General features: G+C 39.4%; 1 protein-coding gene across 7 annotated transcripts in view; it reads right to left on the reverse strand.

The window, feature by feature from the left end:
- The window catches only part of ELAVL2 (ELAV like RNA binding protein 2), a 52,174-nt gene extending 38,075 nt beyond the window's left edge, over positions 1–14,099 (reverse strand). For 4 of the 7 annotated variants that reach the window (XM_080637939.1, XM_080637938.1, XM_080637935.1 and 1 more), the window contains exons 1-2: positions 13,250–14,099; positions 10,611–10,851 (exon numbers count right to left, since the gene is read on the reverse strand). In XM_080637939.1, coding sequence (XP_080494065.1) covers positions 10,611–10,851; positions 13,250–13,321 — 313 coding nt within the window. In that variant the 5' untranslated portion in view covers positions 13,322–14,099. Of the gene's footprint in view, positions 1–10,610; positions 10,852–13,249 lie in introns of those variants that run through there. The other 3 variants (XM_080637937.1, XM_080637936.1, XM_080637933.1) reach the window with 2 other exon arrangements.
- Between the last annotated feature and the right edge of the window lie 8,535 nt (positions 14,100–22,634).

Raw genomic sequence — 22,634 nt, forward strand, 5'->3', positions numbered from 1 at the left:
TCACATGGTTTTCACATGTGAGGAACAGTCGTCTGCTGCTTCATCAACACAAGCTTGATGATGTCAGATACAAAAATGGGGGTGGAGCTCTGGTTCCTTCCCACAGCAGGCAGAGAAAGCCAAGGGTAGATGATATTGTGGGTGCCAAGATGTACATGAATCTGATCAAAGACGTTCAGTAAGCTAGAACAGACATTAAACTGAGGGTGACTTAACAGATACACCATAGAATCATAGAATAGTTAGGGCTGGAAAGGACCCTAAGATCACCAAGTTCCAAACCACCTGCCATGGGCAGGGACACCTCACACTAAACCATGTCACCCAAGGCCTCATCCAACCTGGCCTTGAACACCGCCAAGGATGGTGCATTCACAACCTCCCTGGGCAACACATTCCAGGGCCTCACCACCCATGTAGTTAAGAACTTCTTCCTTATAGCCAATCTAAACTTCCCCTGTTTAAGTTTTAACCCATTACCCCTTTGTCCTATCACTACAGTCCTTAATGAATAGTCCATCCCCAGCATCCTTACAGCCCCCCTTCAGATACTGGAAGGCTGCTGTGAGGTCTCCGCACAGCCTTCTCTTCTCCAGGCTGAACAGCCCCAACTTTCTCAGCCTGTCTTCATACAGGAGATACTCCAGTCCCCTGATCATCCTCACGGCCCTCCTCTGGACTTGTGCTAACAGTTCCATGTCCTTTTTATATTGAGGACACCAGAACTTCACACAATACTCCAAGTAAGGTCTCACGAGAGCAGAGTAGAGATGCAGGATCACCTCCTTCGACCTGCTGGTCACGCTCCTTTTGATGCAGCCCAGGATACAGTTGGCTTTCTGGGCTGCGAGCGCACACTGAAGCCGGCTCATGCTCATTTTCTCATCGACCAACACCCCCAAGTCCTTCTCTGCAGGGCTGCTCTGAATCTCTTCTCTGCCCAACCTGTAGCTGTGCCTGGGATTGCTCCGACCCAGGTGTAGGACCTTGCACTTGGCACAGTTAAATATGAAATCTCATACCCCCCCCCAAACACAGGTGGAAGCAGGGACTGTGTACGAAGGTGCATACTTTTGCAAAAGTAAAAGTAACAGGGCATTTACTTATGGACAAGACAGGAGGTTGAACACAGTTTTGCCTGTCACAGCCTCTCATGTTCAAATTTAATTAGTGACAACCATGAGCTGCTTGAAATAATGACAGACCAAGAGAGCATGCCTTCTTACAGAATAGCTTTTCATATGACATCTAGAAGCTACTTACAATGCTAAGGTGAAAGTATACCATAAATTTGCTAAATCAGTTACTCTTTTTGAAAGCACTGTCCTGGGTTCAGCTGTAACAGTTGTTCTTCTCCTTCCCAGTAGCTGGTGCAGTGCTGTGTTTCAGCTTTAGTCTGAGAACAACGCTGATAACACATTTTTTAGTTGTTGCTCAGTAGTGCTTACCCTGAATCAAGGACCTTTTAGTTTCTCATGCCCTGCTAGTGAGGAGAGGCACAAGAAGCTGGAAGGAAGAAGAGACAGGACACCAGACCCACACTAGCCAAAGGGGTATTCCATACCACAGCACATCATGTCCAGTATAGAAACTGGGGGGAGTCACCCAAAAGGGCAGACCACTGCTCAGGTAAGGCTGCATACCAGTCACCAGGTGGTGAGTAATTGCATTGTTCATCACTGCTGTTTATTGTTTTGGTTTTGCTTGTGGGTTTTTTTTCCCCCTTCCCTTTTCCTTTTTAGTTTTATATTCTCTCCCCTTGTTATTTCCCTTATCATTATTATTAGTAGTGGTAATAGCAGTTGTTTTGTACTAAGCTTTATTTATTGTACTGTTCTTATCTCAACCCATGGGGTTTACATTGTTTCAATTCTCCTTCCCATCCCGCCCAGAGCAGGGACAGGGGGAAGGAGGAATGAACAAACAGCTACATGGTGCAGAGTTACCAGCTGGGGTTAAAACCACAACAGCAGCCTTTTTATCCTTCAATTTTTTAACACTTTTAGTAGTAACATGTTCCATGCAGTTGAGAAGTTTAGCCTTTTGCCATTGATTTGCTCCTCGTCAAGAATACAGCCAGCAGTGTTAAATGATCTGTCCTATTGTACCACCTAGTCACCTTAAATAAACAGCGGATAGATAACACATGTTGTTCTACTGCTGGGGCATTTTGAAGCCTGCAGTAATTTGAGCATTCAAGTAAAAAACTAGCACAGCACTTGAAGAAAAATGCTTTTCCCAAACTCCACATTAAGACATACTATTATTATTGGGGTTTTGTTTGGTTTTTCTTTCAGATCTTATCTGCTACTTCATATCTGAGTTTTGAAAGATATCCTGAAATGTGGCATAATCAGAAATACGAATGTGCCCCTCAGGCACATTTTGCAAAAGTTAAATTCTAGTGCTGCTTTCCGTTACAGGGGTTTCTCCCTCCCCCCAACTCCATCGCAGTCTTTACTAATGATTGAAAAACAGTAACAAAATGATAAACTGTTGTTAAAAGATAAATCCTTTCCTTAGCATAATGTTCACTGTCAACTGAAAAAGTATGTCCGTGCTAGTATGTCAAACGGGAATATTGTTCTTTCAGGTTTTAACTGCACTTAGGAAACAATAACAACTACTAATCTGCAATACTGAGTAGCAGAAAGCAAGCCATTTCTCACTTTAGTTGGTAAATACACAGGAAAAGGATACACTGAAGAAAGCTGTCATTCTCATTACTTGAAACTGAAATCTGTCTCCACAAACTAATTCTTGTAGGAATACAGCAAAATTCTATAAAAAGGTGTGTGTGGGAATAATCAACGCATCTTCTATAGATGTAAGACTTTGTAGCCATTGTGCAGCAGCATTAGGCTTCAAATGCATTTCACGAAGGGCTGAAAGCTGGGAATTAAACCACATAAAACAGTAGGTACCAGACAGACCAGCAGGAGAAAAGCAAATTTTATCTTCAACAGCTCCAGAAACTCAGGCAGGAAAGAACACAGATCACAAGTCTCCTTCTGTTTTAGTCAAATGTCTCCAACATCGCCTAGCATGCATTAGGTTCCACTAGAAGTAACATTTATTCAAACAGCTGGTCTAGGATCACTAGGACATAACAGCAATATATACCTACAAAAACATATGAAAGGATAAGCAGTGATAAGACAAGCCACACAGGCAGCACTGGGACTCTAGGTGGAAGCACCATCTTCTCCAAGAGTACCACCTCTGCTAAAAGCACACAAGATACCCATCATCACTAGAGAACCACTGCTAATTTATAAGATCCAACAATTTTACAGGCTCCTTATAAGTTACTGCAATGACTGACAAAGACTGAGTTTTGATTTATCTGCAGAAAAGTGCAAGAAAATGCATATTGCATTAATACTGATCAAAAAGCACAGTGCCTGCTGAAAAGCAGAGCAATTCAATGATGATGTTCTGATTCACTATACTGAGAGGTCCCTTATGTTTAGCCTTATGAAGAGCCCCAGTTTTAAAACATCAAGTCCTCACTTATGCTGTATATTGAGATCAGCTCATTAATTCAGGTTAATATATGGATAAATGAACTGTTTAACCATTTTAAAAATAGCTTGTTTCTACAATGTCAGTAGTAAAAACTAACTAGGCAACTTAACTGAATCACTGGAACAGATTCTGCAGACCTAGCCAAGCACACTTTTTTCCTATCTTATTTGTGAAAACAAAGCCTATGAACTTCTGAAAGGTCAAAGCAGTGTTGTGCCTGCAAGACAGTGAAAAACAAATGGAAGTGCAAAGACAATCAAATGCTATATTGAGTAACATGAGAGTTCCTTCATCTCCACCTGTCTGCATGACTCATGACCAACAGACATGCAAAGTACAACAAATTATGCCATTTACTATGAAAAAGCACAGTAAATGCTGCTAAGTCCTTCTCAGTAACATTAAACAGCAAAATGCAGAACCGAAGAATAGTAACTACAGAATACAATAGTAACAGACTTAAGACAAGTCTGTATTAATTGTGCTCAGGAGCCACACAAGGCTTGTTCGAAAATGTAACTCCATTTTTCCTGCAGTTCAGACAATAGGACAGTACTCCAACCACCAGCTAAGTAGTCCAATACTCTGCTGTTGTATTTCTTCCAACAAGCACATAAAGTTCAAAATTACTTTATTAACTTTGTCCTACACCACACTGAGTCCCTAGGCCACATCAGAGACTGCAGAGTACCAAACATGGACTACCTTGAACCTTAAAAAGCTGATGTTAAGAACAACCCTCCCCCTCACATCCACCCCCAGAAAAATCTATCCTTAAAAGTCTTAAGCAAGTTGCTCCAGAGAAGAGACCAAACAGTGACCACGTAATAAATATAAATTTACCTCTAATCCCATTCAGTTTTTATTCTTGATTTCACATTTTAATCAAGTTCTGCACAACGCATCCTGCTGGCAAAATAGAGTTCAGGCAACACCTTTTGTCCACATCCCTGCCCAGATCATGAACTGTCAGTTTGCCAGAACTCATTCGCTACCTCAGCACACCACTGAGCAGCAGCTAGCAAGAACCCCTGCCTCTCTCAGACTCAGCACACCACAAAAGAGCTTCAGCTAGCTCCTCCTCTAGCTGGTGAACTACTCTACTCTCTCACACCAACAGCACTCAAAACCTTGCAGTAACTTACAAAGGGTAAGAGTGGAAACTAAGAAACAGGACTGCAAACATTAAGCACACTGGGAGAAAGGGCTGAGAATATAAAAAGCACAAGGTTTCCACCAGCTCTGCTCTTGACAGACACCAACATGAGCTAGGAGTCTGTGTACCGGTACAACAGAAGTAGGGAAAACCACAAAGGTTAATAAATTCCACATGTTCTAGATGCAAGAAGCCAGTCAGACAACACACTTTCTGCTGCTTCCAACACACAGTATCTTTTTCCCTTGATTACCATAAGACTGCTATAAAACAGCAAGCATATCACAGAACATGAGGTATCAGTAAAACATCAGCATTTCACTCATACTTTGCTCAGAGAAGACCAGCCGCACAGAAAGTAAAAGGGGTTACAGCACCTCTCATACAAAGACAGGCTCAGAAAGTTGGGCTTTGCAGAAGAGAAGGCTGTGTGGAGATCTCACAGCAACCTTCCAGTATCTGAAGGGGGCTTACAAGGATGCTGGAGAGGGACTCTTCATCAGGGACGGTAGCAATCAGACAGTGGGTAATGGGTTCAAACTTGAACAGTAGAAGTTCAGGCTAGATATAAGGAAAAAGTTCTCTACTGTGAGGGTGGTGAGGTACTGGAACAGGTTGCCCAGAGAAGCTGTGGCTGCCTCACCCCTGCGAGGGTTCGAGGCTGGGCTGCAGGAGGCTTTGAGCAACCTGGTCTAGTAGTGTGAAGCATCCCTGCCCACAGCAGGAGGTTGAAACTGGATGATGTTAAGGTCCTTTCCAACCCAAATCTTTCTGTGATTTTTTGATTCCACAGCCTCAGTTTTTTGAGCAGACTACAGTACAGCGTTGTCACCAGGTGTTTCCTCACTCTACACTAGAGCAGAGTACTCAATAACCAAGGAACTGACATCAGAGAGTCCCTCTTAGCATTGCACTGACTATGCATATACATTGCACACACTGAATTATGACCAGTGTTACTAGAACCATTACAGATGTTAACAACAGGTTCTCTTTTAAAGAAAACTGGTGGATTTTACAAGCATATGATTAACCTAATCAGAGAAAAGTACAGGAGCTCTGAAGTCAAGAAAACTAAGGAATGTTCTGAAATACTGAGGCTGAATTCCACAGTTTGTTTAGCTAAAACTCTGCAAGCACTCCTGAAGCAAAGACCTGAAATCATGAAGATTATTCCACAAAGGAAAAATCAAGCATTTATCTTCCACATGTACAACTGAATTTGCACTTAAGACAGTGGGCATTAAGAACTCATGTTTTTTTGTAAGGATACCACACTCATTGCTATTTTTACCTGTACCTATAATTTTCATTTACATATATGCCATTTTTACCTACGTTTCAGGAAATTAGGTCTAGAAAATGAATACTAAGTCTTACTAAGGTACATCTTCATCTTTAAGTAGCCTGTTGACAGCTGCTAAATCCATCTGCCTTGCATTAGCAGAAAGGTTGTGCTTTTTAAATGCTTGAACAGGGGCAGCTTGATAGTTACACTTCATACCATTTTACCTTCCCTTATATTTAAAAATTAAGCTAAAAATACTTCATAATTACACATGCTTGTATTAACAGTAAAATGTTATCTGCTGCTTTTAAATATGCAAAAGCCCTTAAACTAAACAGTTATCTAGAGCAGTGATAACAATTCAGTTACGATGCACTGAGAACAGGATCTCCCACCTACTGTATGACTATAATTAGTTCATGTGGTAGCTTTGTACCTTGTGTTTACATACATCTTTATTAGTAAAAAGCATGTAAGAGGTAACAGACTCCAGAATATCTGAGCACAACGGCTCATTCCAGACAGATTCTTCGGTTAGGAAGCAAAGGTAAGTGACATTCATGCCCCTGCATCTCAGATGCTCTCTCCTCAACAGGATTCTCACATAAAGAGACTCTTGCTCAGCACCCTTTAAAATCTTCATTAATATCAAGGTTTAATTTCTCTACCATCAGTAGAAGAACGGAACAGCAATCAGCTATTTTAAGTCTTGCTGAGAACACTTTCAGTGTTTTTCCATTAGCTGAGCAAGTAAACTTCATTTACTAATGTTACCTTAACAGCAGGTTGTGCCCATGAACTGCATACTTGGGGTATGATCAGCAGGAACCTTCTGCAGTTCAGCTCTCCACTCTAACTACTTCACAACTAAACTTAAATAAAAATCAGTAAGGGACACAAACTTCGTTGACAGTACAGTGCAGGGTATTACTTTAACAAATTCCACACCACAGAAAAAAGCATTACTGAAACTACTAGAACAGCCTTTTAGAAACAGGGCTTCAGATTCTGCCCATAAAATCAGTAAGTAAACTCCAGGGTGTCTCCCTTCCCTCCAATACATTTTCCACAGGCAGGGAGGCCCTCAAATTCAACTCATCTCAACCCTAAAGTATGCAGACAGCTTCTAGAAGCTGGGACACTGCTATAACAAAGTCTTCAATGTAGTCCAGTGTTGCAGATGTGACTGGAATCTGAATATTAAATAGTAGGGTGGAATGTAATTTGGTCCAAATCCACAGAATGCTCTGACAAGTATTTGGGTCAAGATGGCAGTAGCCATCCTTGATCCCTTTGAGTTCCAACAAACAGCATTGGTGACCCAGTATGCAGCAGGCTTCTTTAAGTCTTAAAATTTCCTAGTGGATCACATCAGTGGAGTAAGGTCTGGAACTCTTGATAACTGCCTGCTAATATTGACAGATAGGTTAGAATTTCTTTTTCAAGGCCACGTTGGATGGGGCTTTGAGCAATCTGGTCTAGTAAAAGCTGTTCCCGCCCATGGCAGATGAGCTTTAAAGGTACCTTCTAGCCCAAACCATTCTATGACACATTAAAAACACTCTTAACTGATGAGAAATGGTTCACCTATGTGTTTTATTTCACTCACCAGTGAAGATACTATCAGATTTCTTAGTGTTCCTACACTGGAGCCATCTTACCTGCCTGGCAAACACATCTCAGTTCCAGCATATCACAAATGAAGTCAAAGGCAGACCTATGCCTTCCCCCTTACTAATTTTCATTTGCAGTTTAGCCTTTATGAAAGTGCATTTCAGCTTTCACTGAAAAGTTCAGGGGACTGTAGAGGTACTACCAGGTACCTAATACTCATGAAATTTCACTTAACCAATAATTACTGTTTTAACAGGAATCAAACCAATAGAATTATGCAATTCATGGCAAATCTTACTTCAGAGAAATTTAGTAACAATCCCTGTTCTGTTCTGACTTGTAGAAATAAAAGGAAAGATTTGCTTTTCAAGAACTCCCTGTAGAAAACCTGAAAATGAGTAAGAACAAGACTGGAACTAAAGCATTCTCTCTCCAGCATCCACAAAACACTAGGTAATCTTGCTCCAAACTACTTAAATCAGAAGTAACAATGTAGTTATAAGGTCAGACGCTACATTTCTCACTTATACTAAAACCCTTTGGAACAATGCTGAGGCAGTGTTTTTGTTGGCAGCTGAATGTATGCCTCAAAGCTGTGGAGCTGCTCTCTGATACAGTAGAAACACCAATTCTATCTCCACTCCAACACTGGTTGTCTTCTTCCACTAAGAGTACAATTAGAAGTCAGGATTCTTCTTAGGCGTCACTTTATGCTATACAGAAGACATCACATCTTCAAACAAGAGTTCTTCCATTGTCTTGCTTCATTTTATTCCTGGGCAAGGAGTCTTTAGACACTTAGTAGGAGCAATGTGAGCTTCCAGCATGTAAAACATCAAAACTATCATGTATAGATGCAGGCAATTTGCACATCCATCATTAAGAACTTGAGGCTCACTTCTGTGAGCAGTAGCCTTTTAACTGGAAGAAGCATGCAATCCTTTATATAAGGAATGCTAAACATGTCAACTCAGATCTGCAAGACAGATAAACGCTTTGAATAGCCATCCCACGAACTGACAAAACACCAGTTACCTCTTAGCTGTTTCCTGACCTTTTGTTCCCGAAGTGCAAAGTAAAAGACCTTTTGTTTCAAAGCACGGGGGTCATTACCTAAAGAGAAGACAGACTTTTTTCTGCACCAACCAGCCTTCAGCTGAAGACAGCAAGATGTGGCATCAGCAGAGTCTAGCTTCCCTGGCCCCAAAGCACATTCAGTACTGTTCATGTTCAGTGAAAGAGCGGAGATTACTGAGACAGTAAGTTCGGTAGAGCCCAAAGGAGCAAACTCAAGTGCTTTCAGTGGCCAATGATAGCATGCTGAAGCACGGTACTTCACAGATTTAACCATTTCAGTACCTAACAGCTCAAAAGCAAGCCACCTGCTATAGGAAAAAGTGCTGGTCATTCAGATTGGAAGGGGAGGTAAAGCAGCCCTCTTTTGTAAGCACGGAAGTCAGCCAGAGACTATTCAATAAGGAGGCCAAAGGATCAGTGTTGGGCTCTAAGCAGCCTCTTAGCTTGACTCATTTTGTGCCCCTAAATCATCTCTACCTCTCTTCAAAAAGGTACAGGCTCTGGCTAAAGTCAGTCTCACTGTGCAGCAAACTACACGGTCAAACTTAGGAGATGAGATCCCTAATTTATGTCCCCTGCTTATTCTCAGCAGGTGCATATGCAGATGAAGTAAACATCTGGGAAATATTCCCCTTGGTATCTTTTTGCTGCCAGATTCTTGCTTACGTATCATTCTTGTACTGATGACACAGCATTTGAATAAATGTAGGAAAAGGTGTCGTAAGTTTCCTGCCAGCAGATAAATAAATCATCAGGACTAGAGAAAAAATCATGCGCTGCATGCCAAAGACAGGTCCTAGGGTGGGTACGAGAGCTACCTGAAGGATTTTAGGCCTTTTCCTTCAGTATTAATGTATGCAGATGGGAAAACACATCTCTCCAGCATACCTCAAGCCATCAACAAAAACACGTCAAGTGTAGTAGGGGCTGAAGCAACACAACCTGCGTCCTTTCCACTTCCCACTGCTGCTGCTCAGGGAACTCCAAGTCACAAAGTTTATTTAGTGAGAGAAAAATGTCCATGATCTGACACTACTTTTTGGTAATAGGAAATACTGACTCCTAAACCCTTAAACCAAAGTATAGAAGAACACGCAGCCTCAAAGAGGCGTAGTCTGAACACAAAGAAGCTAACCAGCACATTCAAGTGTTGCAATCAAGAACCCAAGCTAAAATTGTGTTCTTGAAAGCTGGATATTTGAAGATTCCGGGCCGGGGGGAGAGGGCGGGGGGGGGAAAGCCAGGAAGTCAAGTACTGAAGTCGACATTTCTGAACAAACCCAACAAAATGTTGACACAACTGGTACATCAATGTTTTTTGAGAAGGCTTGGAGTTGAAAATTGGAGATGAGAAATTGAAATTTGCCAATCATCCTTTTATTCTTGTTTTCAAGTGCTGGCATCGACCTGGTAGTTCTTTCAAAGGTAAAAAACTGGTATAATACAGGCAACCTGTACACATCAGCTATTGCTAAAATAAAGTACTAACTCATCACAATGCAGTTCGTATTTACACTATATTGATTCAAGTATGCATCCTCAAGAAAGTGGCTGAAGTGCTGCAATACAAAAGTAGCTTCACCTACAAAACTAAGGTAGTCTGCCTTCTTCAGAAGGTACAAGTTTAATTACCTACATCCATGCAAAAGGAAGTTTTGCATCAACTAGGACTTAGGATATCATTACTCCATATCTTTTCTTCAAAGACTCTAAAGCTCATAAGATTTAAATACCCTGTTAGCATTTACAGTACTCACACAAACCTGATTAACTGCAAACACACTTAATTTTGGAGTGCAGAATCTAGATAATGAACCTAAGCTCCTTCTGAACAGCAACACCAGCATTACCTTCTTCTGCCTTTATTCAATGATTTAAGTGCAAAACACCATTTGACAGCTCACAGCTTAGAAAATGAAGATACAGAAAATTCCAAAATGAACATACCTGTTATTTTGTCCCTGACAAGCTTGCAGGATTCTATCTCACCAATGCTGCCAAAGAGACTCTTCAGTTCCTCTTGTGTCATGTTTTGTGGAAGGTAGTTGACTATTAAATTGGTCTTGCTGTCTTCTGCATTCCCAGAATCAACTGGTGATGAGCAGTTGTTTATGGTGGCTGAACCATGGGTTGTGTTATTGCAAGTTGGTCCATTAGACAGTTGTGTTTCCATGGCAGCAATTACCTGCTGAAAAACAGAAAATAAGAACCATCAAAATTCATATTTCACCATCTATTAGGAAAGTTCAGACAAGAATCTGCAATACCTGTCACTAGGCAAGGCCATATTCTGCCTCTATAATGCACAAGGTTCTACTAATACAGAAGAATTTTTAATTGTAAGGCAAAGCAATACTTCAAAAAGCTTACAGGCAAATAAAGTTGCCACAAAACTTTCTAGGATCTCTCTTAATGAAGTCAGCAGTCAAAGCCTAGTTTCCATCGACCCGCATTCCCTACATTTAGCAGCATCACAGCCTTTCTAGTTACCAAGCAGAACTGGTCTGTTGCAAGGGTAAACAGTTCTATTAACTCACAACTAATAACTGAAATTATATGAAATGTAACTTTTAAAGTTATAGTATTTGGTTATTTTCAAGGAGAGGCTGGTGTTAACTGTATCCTGAGCCTATTCCTCATAAGCAATAGCAGAACACAAAAGCAGAAAGATTAGCAGTCAAAAGAGACTTAGAGATATATGGATGTGCTGGGATAGAAAACAAACTCCTCCTCGATAACCTCTAGGTCAACCTTCTGTCACCAAAGGTTGTAATTAGGTTTCTAACTGCTTTTGGTTAAACTGACAATCCCTGGTTCTCACTTCTTACCTCCCCCTGCACCCTGAAAAAAGTTAAAAATTTGATACTTTAACTTGATCTACTTTTATACATCAAAATAAGAGAGTGATCACCACTCCAGGAACTACCATGTTTCACCCCAAAGGAACTGACTGTATGACTGGCAGATACAGCAGCAATCACTTGGAGAACTGTCAGTATTTGCCCACAATCTACCACTGCCATCTCAGTCAGGCACTGAATAGTAAAACAGTTGATGATTACATGGATTTTTAATTGCAGACTAATACCCAGGCCTTGGTCAGCCTACCTACCCTGTCTGAGGCCAACTACGTAAGACAACATTCAACAGAAAATTCTATAAATTAATTTTCCAGTAATAAACATTTCAACACAGAAGCAAGACTCAGCAAGAAGTTCGCTAAAAATATCCAGCAGTCACTAAAATTAAACCTCATACTGAAATTTCTAGGAGGACTTCTCACACGAAGCCTACTGTAATATCACAGTGTAATGTCAAGGACCTCTGGAGATTATCTAAGTGTCCTGTTCAAAGCAGCATACCTGAACAGCTGATTAGGTCAGCTGTACTCAAGGAACATAAATTTAAATTTCCTAAAAATATATGAGAAGCTATACTGTTTTTAAACTACAATTCAGACATTCCTGGAAACACACTTATATGTTTTGCATACAGAAGTATCTTCCAAGATGTTACTTCAGCACAACACAAGAAAGCGAAGATGCGACTATTAAGAACATTTAATATAAAAATCTGATCTAGTTTTCCTGAGGAGCTAGGAACTGGAACAACAGTTCCTTTGTGACAAACTCCAAGTGGTAACCTGAATCTGGCATTGATAAAACAAGTCTGCTGAGAAGATGAGAAAGTAGATGATCCTAATTAAGATAAAATTACTTTTCAAAACACTAGTATATCTGGCAGAGCTAGTCGCCACAAATGCTGTGCTCTGACTGAGGCTATCCAGAATTGCTTTTCACGCCCTCTCTCTCTTTTTCTCAAACTTGAAGTGTTCATTGATCAAAATTAGCAGGATTTAGCAAGGACAACAAACAATCCTCACTTAACTGCACATTTATGTTTGTGTTCAGGTGGCAAGAATGAGATCCTCTGCCAATATTCAAGTGAACAGGTGCAGTAGCCTGTGTGTGCTGAAATTACAGCATTTCTCAGCTATGGAACCATCTGCTCTGAACAAACTGATACTAATATGTTTTACAAATAATGCATATTCCATTGACCAGTTGAATACAACCGTTCATAAAACACAAAGCACATCAGCAGTTACTAAATATTTTCCACCTGGAAAAATAGTTTGAGATAAATTTACAGTTTTCAAACAACTTCTTAGAGCAAAATTTGTAAATATACTTTTAAAATAGTAATCACAAATAACAGTATACAGGGTTTTTTTTTTACATTATTGCTATTTAGTATTCAGACCATACCAAAACCATTTTAGTATAATACTACTCTTAATCATCCACCAAGTGATTTAAGTTCATACTGCAATCTAATTGACATTAGAAGAAAGGCAAGTCACTGCAGTGTAAGTTCTACAGGAGATCATCATATTATATAAAAAGTTGTCATGATAGAACAGTGTGCTCCAGGCTCTCACAGATTATGGACAAAACCTACAGCCTATAATGAAGTGTCGAACAAGAGTTAACATTCCAAATGCAAGATTAAGGAGTTTGGTATGGCCTCAGCACAATTAACATGTTAAAAAGTATCCTGCAGAATTTAAAAAAAGACCCACAGACCCCAGTCCAAGGCTCTGCTGCCCACGAACCACTTCTAAGCAGAGAAGCCACATCACACAGTCTGACTGCCATGTTAGTTTGGAGTTGCCGTCTGCAATATGGACACAAAAAGTACCATATGTTAGATTAGCAAGATAATGCAACAAATCAGTTTGTACAAATTTACAGTAATTGCATTTATATTCCCAGCACGTCCATGCAGTGTGGCTTAATTGGATTTGAGGCAATTCCAATCTAATCTTTCCAAATTAAGTTCTAAAGTAATTTTTCTTACATAAGAAGCTTATTTTTCAGAAGATGAAAAAGATATTGCAGTCTAGTTACCCCTACATCTACCCTGGAAACTATCTCCAGAACCCCACCATGCCTAAAAGGAACTACACCACAGAATTTTTAAAATCTCTCAGACTGAGGGGGAACAAAAAAAGAAAAAAACAAACAAACAAAAAACCCCCCCACAGTGAGTCCATTAGCACATAAAATGACCATGCAGCATTGAAAAACAACTCCCTTTACATGCCTTTCCCAGCCCACGAGAAAAAAAACATATACAGCGAACTACTTTGCTAAAGAATCCAGTCTGTTCTTAAAATTCTAGGTTTTAAAAAAATAGTTAAATTCTTGCACAGACAGTATTCCACAATTTCCTTGCAATAACTGTTTAAGAGTACTACTGGACATAAAAGTGACAGTACAGGATTTCTCAAAAATGGAGTAACTGAAGCAAAATATGCAAGAAATAGCTCTTCATAAGGGTATTTTTGTCCCCAAGCACACTGTCTGCTTTTAAATAAAACATCATTGCAAGCCCACTTGGATTTGAACTGAATAGTGCTAGGAGGATACTACAAAAGCTAATGGGCCATTTCCAGATGATTACAAGTATTCCAGATGTTAAATATAAGCACAATGGCACAAATAGGGAGACTCCTGACTGCTGCCACAGCTTCAGACCCCTGTAAATACAAGAGATCCTTCTTGCCTCTGGTTAGCCGATCAGGCAAGTCTAAACGTTATAAAAATCACAAGGACTCAGATTTTAGAAGGCTACTGCATCCAGTGTTTATAAACACATGCTTCAAAACAACTTTGCCTGTTTTAAACTAGTGCAAATTAGTCTTCATTTCAGTTTGCTACCAAAGTAAATACAGCTGACTGACTTCATGTCTGATCTTTATTTCTAACTTAGACTGATACAGGTCCTTAACCATTTCTTTGTGAAAAATACTAAGACTTTTGTATCAGCTGCTAACCTGAAGGCCATTCTCTCTGGTTTCAAGCCAAAACCAATAGTAACATTTTCACTTCTGAAGTATACTCTCCATCGTATACAAGCAAGTATTTGTGATGAACTGTTTATTATATGAAGAAAAACTGAAAGCCTCAACTGACTACTTTCAAGTCCAGACAAGCTTTAATGAGACTGCATTAAAGTAGCAGTTTACAAAATTCTCTGCCCTACAGAGACAGCAGTTACATGTGTAAGATGATGTATTTGGATCACTATGGCCCTCAGCATAGCAGCATGACCTAATAGATTATTTGCTTCTTGTCAGCCACTGGCTACAGACTGAAAACTCTAGGACAGTTTACATGTGTGCACAGGACTTGAGCGTACTTGCTACATAGACTTCACTATGCACAGGCATCACAGCACATCTCAAAAAAGCAAAAAGCACCTCCCAAGAAGTACCTCCAGCTTGCATAACATCTATCTTCACTGGAGTGTTCCACAAGGTACTCACACTAGACCTCCAGCTACCACAACATTATGTCTCAAAAACAGATTTTGCTCTACCAATCCTTTTACCATTTTTATTACTTTCAAAGCTTTACAAAATGGTCTTTTACGTCTTATTTGGAAAACTAGAGTTCTTACACTTTTATTTACACTTCTACCTGACCCAACAAAAGAGGATATCTAATTACACCAAAGAAAAACAAATGTAATTTAAAAAGGTTTTCAGTCTGAACACTTTAATTAAAATGGCACATTAACAAAGAATTTGAGCTGTGAATAGTTTCCAAAAAAGTTGTAAAATACCAAACTACTAAAGAGTCACTGCTACCATGAAAAAAAAGCTAATACAGTTTTTACTATTAGCTTCAGAGACAGTATTACACTTTGGATTATCAAAATAGCTCAGCAGTTACTGCATTCAAAAGCTAAATCAGTAAGTTCAGGAAACAGGCCTCTATGCCTGTTCAAGAAATTTAAGTTTGTCTTAGAATACATTCAGATTAAGCGAAGAACAATTAAATGAAGTTGGAAAGAGAAACTCTGCTTTTTCTTTACAGTCCTGGAAGGAGCCAGACCTGAAATTAATCAGGTCAGCAAACTGAGTGTTGCCCTTTAGTAACACACAGCACATGGGATCCATCTCCCTTTCAATAACTTAATTCACCAACCACAGTCAAGATTTTAAATCCAAACATTCTTAAACACTGCTAGTGGCCTTCACCGAATTCCAAGTTCTGGGATTCCCAGCTGCAGTTTACATAAGTCATAAGTAAGGCCCACCTACCAGAGAAGCAAGTAGGCTTTTTTTTTTTTTTTAAAGGCCAAAGACATCAGGAGTTAAAAAGCCATATGGTTTATGCAATCAGTTCTGGTTGCCATAGAACAGTTCCAATTATATCAACAGTTCATTTTTATGAGAGCTTTAGAAAATAAAGCAGCACTAGCAAGCTGGAGACCAACAAAATAATCAGTACTTCTACTAATTTTCCCTGCAAAACACGTATTTTGCTATGTCATATACTCAAATGGTGATCCTCAGCTGAAAATGGAAGCTGAGGCCGAACTGTGGCACAACCAAGGTGAGGTGAACACACAGAAAAGCTTTCAACCGCCTATCACCTCAGGTGCACATGCTAAAGAAACCTTTAGTTTATCACACTTCTGGCCAAAGCCTACCACCTCTTTTGATTCATCTGTACATCCCCATCATAGAGGGAAAAAATATTTCACATCAGTTTTATATACAGAATTTAATCCTATTTATAAAGACCTCACAAAAAATACCACTGCAGACATGTCTACCCTGAATATTACATGTATTTATTACATGAAGGTGATTACAGAAAAAAAAAAAAAAATCAGCACCCTGAATTTAAGTGGCCAGACACCAAATATTACACATCTGCCTCCTTTAACAGGTTACCACTGCTCAGAGGCAATCGAAGCTGCACCACAAAATGCTTCATTTCAAGGGCCACAGCTGACAGAATGCTTTTGATAAAATCCTGAGATGCTACACATGCTCCCACAGATACTCCTGAAGAAGTGTTACACCAGGAGACCTTTAGAACACGCTTTAGAATCCAGCATTTGCCATCTTGCTTTTTACTCAGAGACAGTGCAATGGAAGCACAGAACAATTATCACACGCTGCTATTTAGGTAAGCAGATGTTACATGTTTCTTTCCCCATGGCCATGTACAATGCCAGTCATGTCTTCCAGATATGAAAAGTCTAAACCAGAATTTTAGTTTCAGTTCATAATACAGTTGGGGGGGGTGTTGTGTTTTGGATTTTTATGTTGTTTTGTTTGTTTGGGTATTTATTTTTTTGGGGGCATGGGAAGGTGTTGGGGTTTTTATTTAAATACCTAGTGTGTTTTGGAGGATTTATGCCACCTACTTTGACTCACAAGAGTAATGAATTAAGTTTAGCAAGGGCAAGCTGTCTGTCATCTGTGAGGAGTGCTGCTGAACATCTTAAAATAGAAAAAAAAAAAAATCACCATGTTTTGAGGGCTCAGTCAAAGGCAGTAGCCCTGACATAACCTAGATCCTGAACTCTGCTTTAAAAAACAGAACTCAGTAAAAAACCAAAAAAAACCAAAAAAAAACCCACTAAAAATATTGAAGTGCAGTTATTTGTACTTTGAACAGCCTCAATTCTTAAAAAACAGTAAAAATGAAGCATTATCTTTACTAGCCTGACCTTTAAACAGTCAAGTAACTCACACCTCCATGAATGCACAGCCTTATTTCATGCATACTTGAAAGAGCCCTGTACAATAAAAGATAGTGCAGGCTGTTGCACCCAGCATATGCAACACAGGCTACCAGAACATCCCAAACTTCTTCATGGGTAAAGGCACCTACAGGCCAGAGGACATCTCTTCAGTCATTCACCTTGCTTGTCAGAATGAAACACTATTCATGTTCAGTTTCCCTGTAGAAAAGGCAGTTGTCAAGAAAGAGCTTGATGGTTACCCTGATGACCACATGTCAACAGCAGGTATTGTGCCTGTTGAGCCTGCACAAATAGTGCTAACTTCTCAGCCTGTGTGTTCAGTTATTTTAAAACAGTATGAACCAGCATTTCTCCGTTAGAGCCCTCCCCAGCTGCATGTCCATTCATTTGTCATTCCTTCCATTACACTACTGCGAAAAAAAAAAAAAGTTAGTCATTTGTAGCGCGAACTAAATTAGGGTACTGCTCCAGGAGATAACTCACTCAGCCCCGGAGAACCAACCAGTAAAGTATCTCTTGATTTATGCAAAGTTATGAGGAAAACCTGTTATACAACACAGATCAAAGGAGAAAACAGTCACAGAAAACTTCAAATTAGCTTGTGATAAGGTGGTCTCAAAATTTTCAAAGATACTACTATAAACACAGGCAACTCTAAGACCAGAAAGCAGAAGTCCTATGAAACAATAAACCCAACTACATAATCTCTTTTAAGGTGGCAGGTTAGAAAGAAAAAAATCTTTCCATACTGGCTCTCGTATGAATCACTTAACCAATATCATTTAGCACTTTTAACACACAAAGGCATCACAAGAAAGTGACTGGAGACGGAGGATGGGTATGGAAAGTCATATGGGATGTAAGGACTTTAATTCAACCATGTTACCAGTGCTGCAAAAGTTAATACACAAAAGCTTTCAGAAAGGATGGACAAGTAGGACAGACTTCCCCATTCCAGACAGGCAATGAGAAGACAAGCGGACAACTGCAGACAGCTGCACAAGAAACAGCCATCAGCACTGTAAAAAGTATTAAGGTATTGTTTTTCCAGTTGGCCACAAAGCACAAAGTCTGCTATCAGCAGAAAAGCTTGATAGTGCTAGTGACTGCATCGAAAAACACAAGGAAGAAGGTGCAACTTACATACTGAATGTAAAAATGTATAGGGAACGCTAAAATATGTATGCAGATGAAAAATATCTCCACACAGCATGCAATGCTTTTGGAAACTCAGCATTCCTGACAAAAAAAAAAAACAACAAACAAAAAAAAACCTTAAGAACCACAGGATGCTCTAAAAGAACACCACACTAACCACTACCAGTGTATTAGGAAAGGAGCCAGCATTATGACTTGCAAGCAGTTCTGAAAAAAATAATGTATGTTCAACAAGGTGAGGACCTTATTTGACAATGAAAGTAATCTAGAGACCATGCAGGAGCTCTTCTGTCTGATTGTAATTCCTATCTTACCACCTGGGGTGAAAGGAGGGAAATACACAGGCTAATCTAACTTATTTTAGAAAAACTAGAAATATTTACTGTAGTAGTCATCTAAAGAAAAACATCTGCATTCTGTTAAATAATGAGTTCAAGTGAGACTCTAATAACGTAAAACCATTTTTTAAGTTCCTAATTATTCTGGACACATAACCATTTCTACCAATGTAACAACTTACTCCCAGAGCAAGGGAGAATCAAAATGCAACATTAATTAGATTATGCTCAGAATGAAAGAAGTCAGCACAAAATTGTGTTCTTCTTTTCAATATCCTTTTTTAAAGAGGAAACAATTTTGTTGTATTTTAAAACCACTGCCTCAATGACCTAGATTCACATGTTACAGATCTTAAACACTATTCAAACACTGAATACCTACCTTTCCTCATTGCTTAAAGGCTTCAAGTACCACCAAAGGCAAAAAAGTAGGGATTTGGTGGCACCAACTGACTTGAGCTGCACAGTTTTGGTGTTTTGTTTGGTTTTTTTTTTTTTTTACCAGTGTCCTGGGTTCAGCAGTAGCAGTCATTTTTTTCCTTCTTAGTAGCTGGTGCAGTGCTGTGTTTTTGACTTTCAGCCTGGGAACAGTACCGATAACACCGGTGTTTTTAGTTGTTGCTAAGTAATATTTACTCTGACCAAGGACTCTGAGACTCATGCTCCGTCAGGGAGGAGGGGAAGGCAGGAGGAAGCACAGACAGGATACCTGATCCAAACTAACCAAAGGGGCATTCCATACCACAGCACATCATACCCAGTATATAAAACTGGGGGCAGTTACCCTGAACGGCTAGATCACTGCTCAGGTCGGGCTGGGTACTGGTCAGCAGATGGTGAGCAGTTGTATTCTCTTCCCTTGTTATTTCCCTTATTATTATTATTGGTGGTAGCAGTAATGGTTTGTGTTATACCTTAGTTACTGGACTGTTCTTATCTCAACCCGTGTAAGTTACATTCTTTCAGTTCTCGTCCCCATAATTCTGGGAGCAGGGGGTCCCCATAATTCTGGGAGCAGGGGGAGGAAGAAGTGGGGGTAGTGAGTGAGCGGCGGCATGGTTCTAAGTTGCAGGCTGGGCTTAAACCACAATACAGAGCCAGGCATGAGACTGGTTGGAAGAACAAAATGAACTCTTCAAACACATTTCCAGTCAGCATTTCCTATCTTCTTCAGTCAAAAGCAGCTCAGAGTTCACTTATAGGTATGAGTCTTCCATTACTTCTTCACTTCAACATTTAAGATCATCTGGAAAGAGTGAAGACATTAATAAGCCATTCTTGTGTAACAATTCATAATGAACCAATTTTATAAAAACAGCCAAAGCCGGTTTAGTCTGAACACCTATTACAGATAAAGGCTGACTATTCAATCTCAAGTAGTATTTTACAGTATGAAGTTAATAATCACATCTTTTAGGAAAAAAGCTTAAGGGCAGCTATGACTCCAGGAGAACAAAGTTATTATGGTTCCATGAATGCAGCACAAAAGCTTTCAGTAGCAGATGAAGAAAACTTCCTTTCTTAATCCTGCTATGCCATGAGTAATGAATAATGCAACACTGATATAACACGACAGATCCATGCTATACTTAGTTGACTTACATGCAGAAATCTGTAATTCAACTGAAAAGCAGAGATGGATACTTAAATTTTACAATTTAAAATTAATTTTGTTTTCAACTTCAGTCAGCACAGAAATCTTATAGCTAAGTCTAAAGGATTCTGAACTTTGTGGATGGGAATCCCTACACAAACAAATTCAAGGACAGAGCAACACACCAGCCATGATGTCAGAACCCTTTGTTAAATCTCTAAGAATTGTATACATTGCAATCAATACTGTTAATCATATTTTCCCCATCATTCTCTCCAGAAAATATGTTTCTGGACCTATCTGGCTTCCATATATTCTTGCTCTTCCTCCTAACCTTTTGAGCACGGAAGGACATAGCTAGTTTGTCTTCTACCTCTTAATGTTTTCCAGTACTACAACTTCCATTAAACTACACATCACTATATTGACTTCAGAAACACTTGTTCCTTACATAGGCTAACCTACATGTTTTTATTTTATTCCTATGCTATATTATTCTATGTATCATCCTATTCCAGATATTATACCCAAACCTATTAAAACTTCAACTCAATGTATTTATGCAGTCAGCATTTCTATTAGCTTTGTCTAAACCAGTAAACATTGTATATGCATATTACTGAAATCCGGACCTTGTAACAGCAAATTCTAGATTAGGTAATTCTCTTTGAAATTAGTTTTGAAAAGCTAACTTCACTGTCTTAAGAGGTTTTTAGGAGATTTGTCATTGCATCCAAACACTGAAATAACCCATTCCAAAGAAAAACTAATTACATGCCTAATTCAATAGCAAGAGAAACAGTAGTCACAGAAGTGCATCACTGCAACAGAGCTCGCAAATAAATTGGGGAAGGTATGATTTCAAGTATTTTTATTCTCTTGTGCACATCTTCAAACTTTAATATCAAAAGGAAAAAAAAAAATTAAGAAAATTGTTTACTAAGAAAGTTGGTAAGAACCTCAAGAAGCACATTAGCAAAAACAAAGCCTAATGGAAAACAGCTCTTAATAAACTTAACACTTTTCTGCCCCGTATCAATGCACATCAAGGTCTAGAAAGTCCCCTATACCCCTAAAACCTCCCTGTAACACATATCACGGGACAAAATGGAGCCTGAACAGAGAAGTCAGATACACAGCAGCAACCAAAAGTTAACTTTGACAAAAATCAATAGTAAATGGTAAAAAATGACACTGATGCAATCCAACTTCATGCCTTTGCTTCCTATAATAGGCTAATCTGCATACTTTTATTACCATTTTGCCACAGCAACACACCAACTCCGAGGCATGGAGAAGGGCAACCACTTTCTATCAGCACCCATGTTTGGGATCAGGAAGTTAAGACCTTGCTTATCTCTAGCACCCTTTTTGGTAGACCTGTCAAATCACATTATTTGCCATGGCACCCAAAGGCTGAGCTCTGAAGTGCTGAAAAATATGTTGAAATAAACCAGATGGTTTTTAAACCAGATGGTGTGACATCCCTCTGACACAGAGAGAGGAATTTGATTTTGGAAATTTGTCTTTGTTTTGTAATGAACTACTTCCAAAAGAGCAACAAGTCCACTTTCATGGGGTGCACATTATGCCTGGGGAGAAAACTGTATGTTTTGAAAAACAGAATCAGTAAAGGCTGTTCAGAAACAGTGTGTGTCTTCCTTTCCAGCACTTTCATCTTGGGAAAAAAAAAAACAACAAAAAAACTATGACAGCAGTTTATACTCAGTCTCCTAAACTACAGGGCTCTTAAACACACACTTTACCAGCATCAAGTTAAGAACGTGTTTTACTACAACTGGAAAGAAAAAAGTAACCACTGGAGACACACTGTCAACAGCTCAAAAGCCACCAATGCTCTGAGAAGTCTGAACAAACTGTTATAGTGAGTATTAAAGACCTTGCCAGTATCAGATATGGGTTCTTACTGTCCTTATATGATCACACATTCCCACAATATAGACTACTGAAGTAGTTTATTCTTCTCTGTCAGAGCTGAACTTCCACAGATGCCATTTTACTCGAAAGAGGGCAAAATCAGGATACTGTACAAGTAAAACATGAAGAGCAGCATCCTGACACTGAGGAGCTGCCATCAAACATCATTTGACTGATGACAAAAACAGCCTGTAGTGCAGTAATTACTTCCAATTTGCAGAATGTCAACTATAGGTAACTCATCTCCCAAACCTATCAAATGGCCAGCAGAAAAACACCAGAGAGATTACATCAGTTGCACACAGTTATGGACACAGGTTACAAGTTTAGTTTTGGCTTTCTTTACTGTGCACCTTTAAAAGGAGATGCAAC

The sequence above is a fragment of the Psittacula echo genome (assembly GCF_963264785.1).
Source record: "Psittacula echo genome assembly, chromosome: Z".
Taxonomy (NCBI): Eukaryota; Metazoa; Chordata; class Aves; order Psittaciformes; family Psittacidae; genus Psittacula; species Psittacula echo.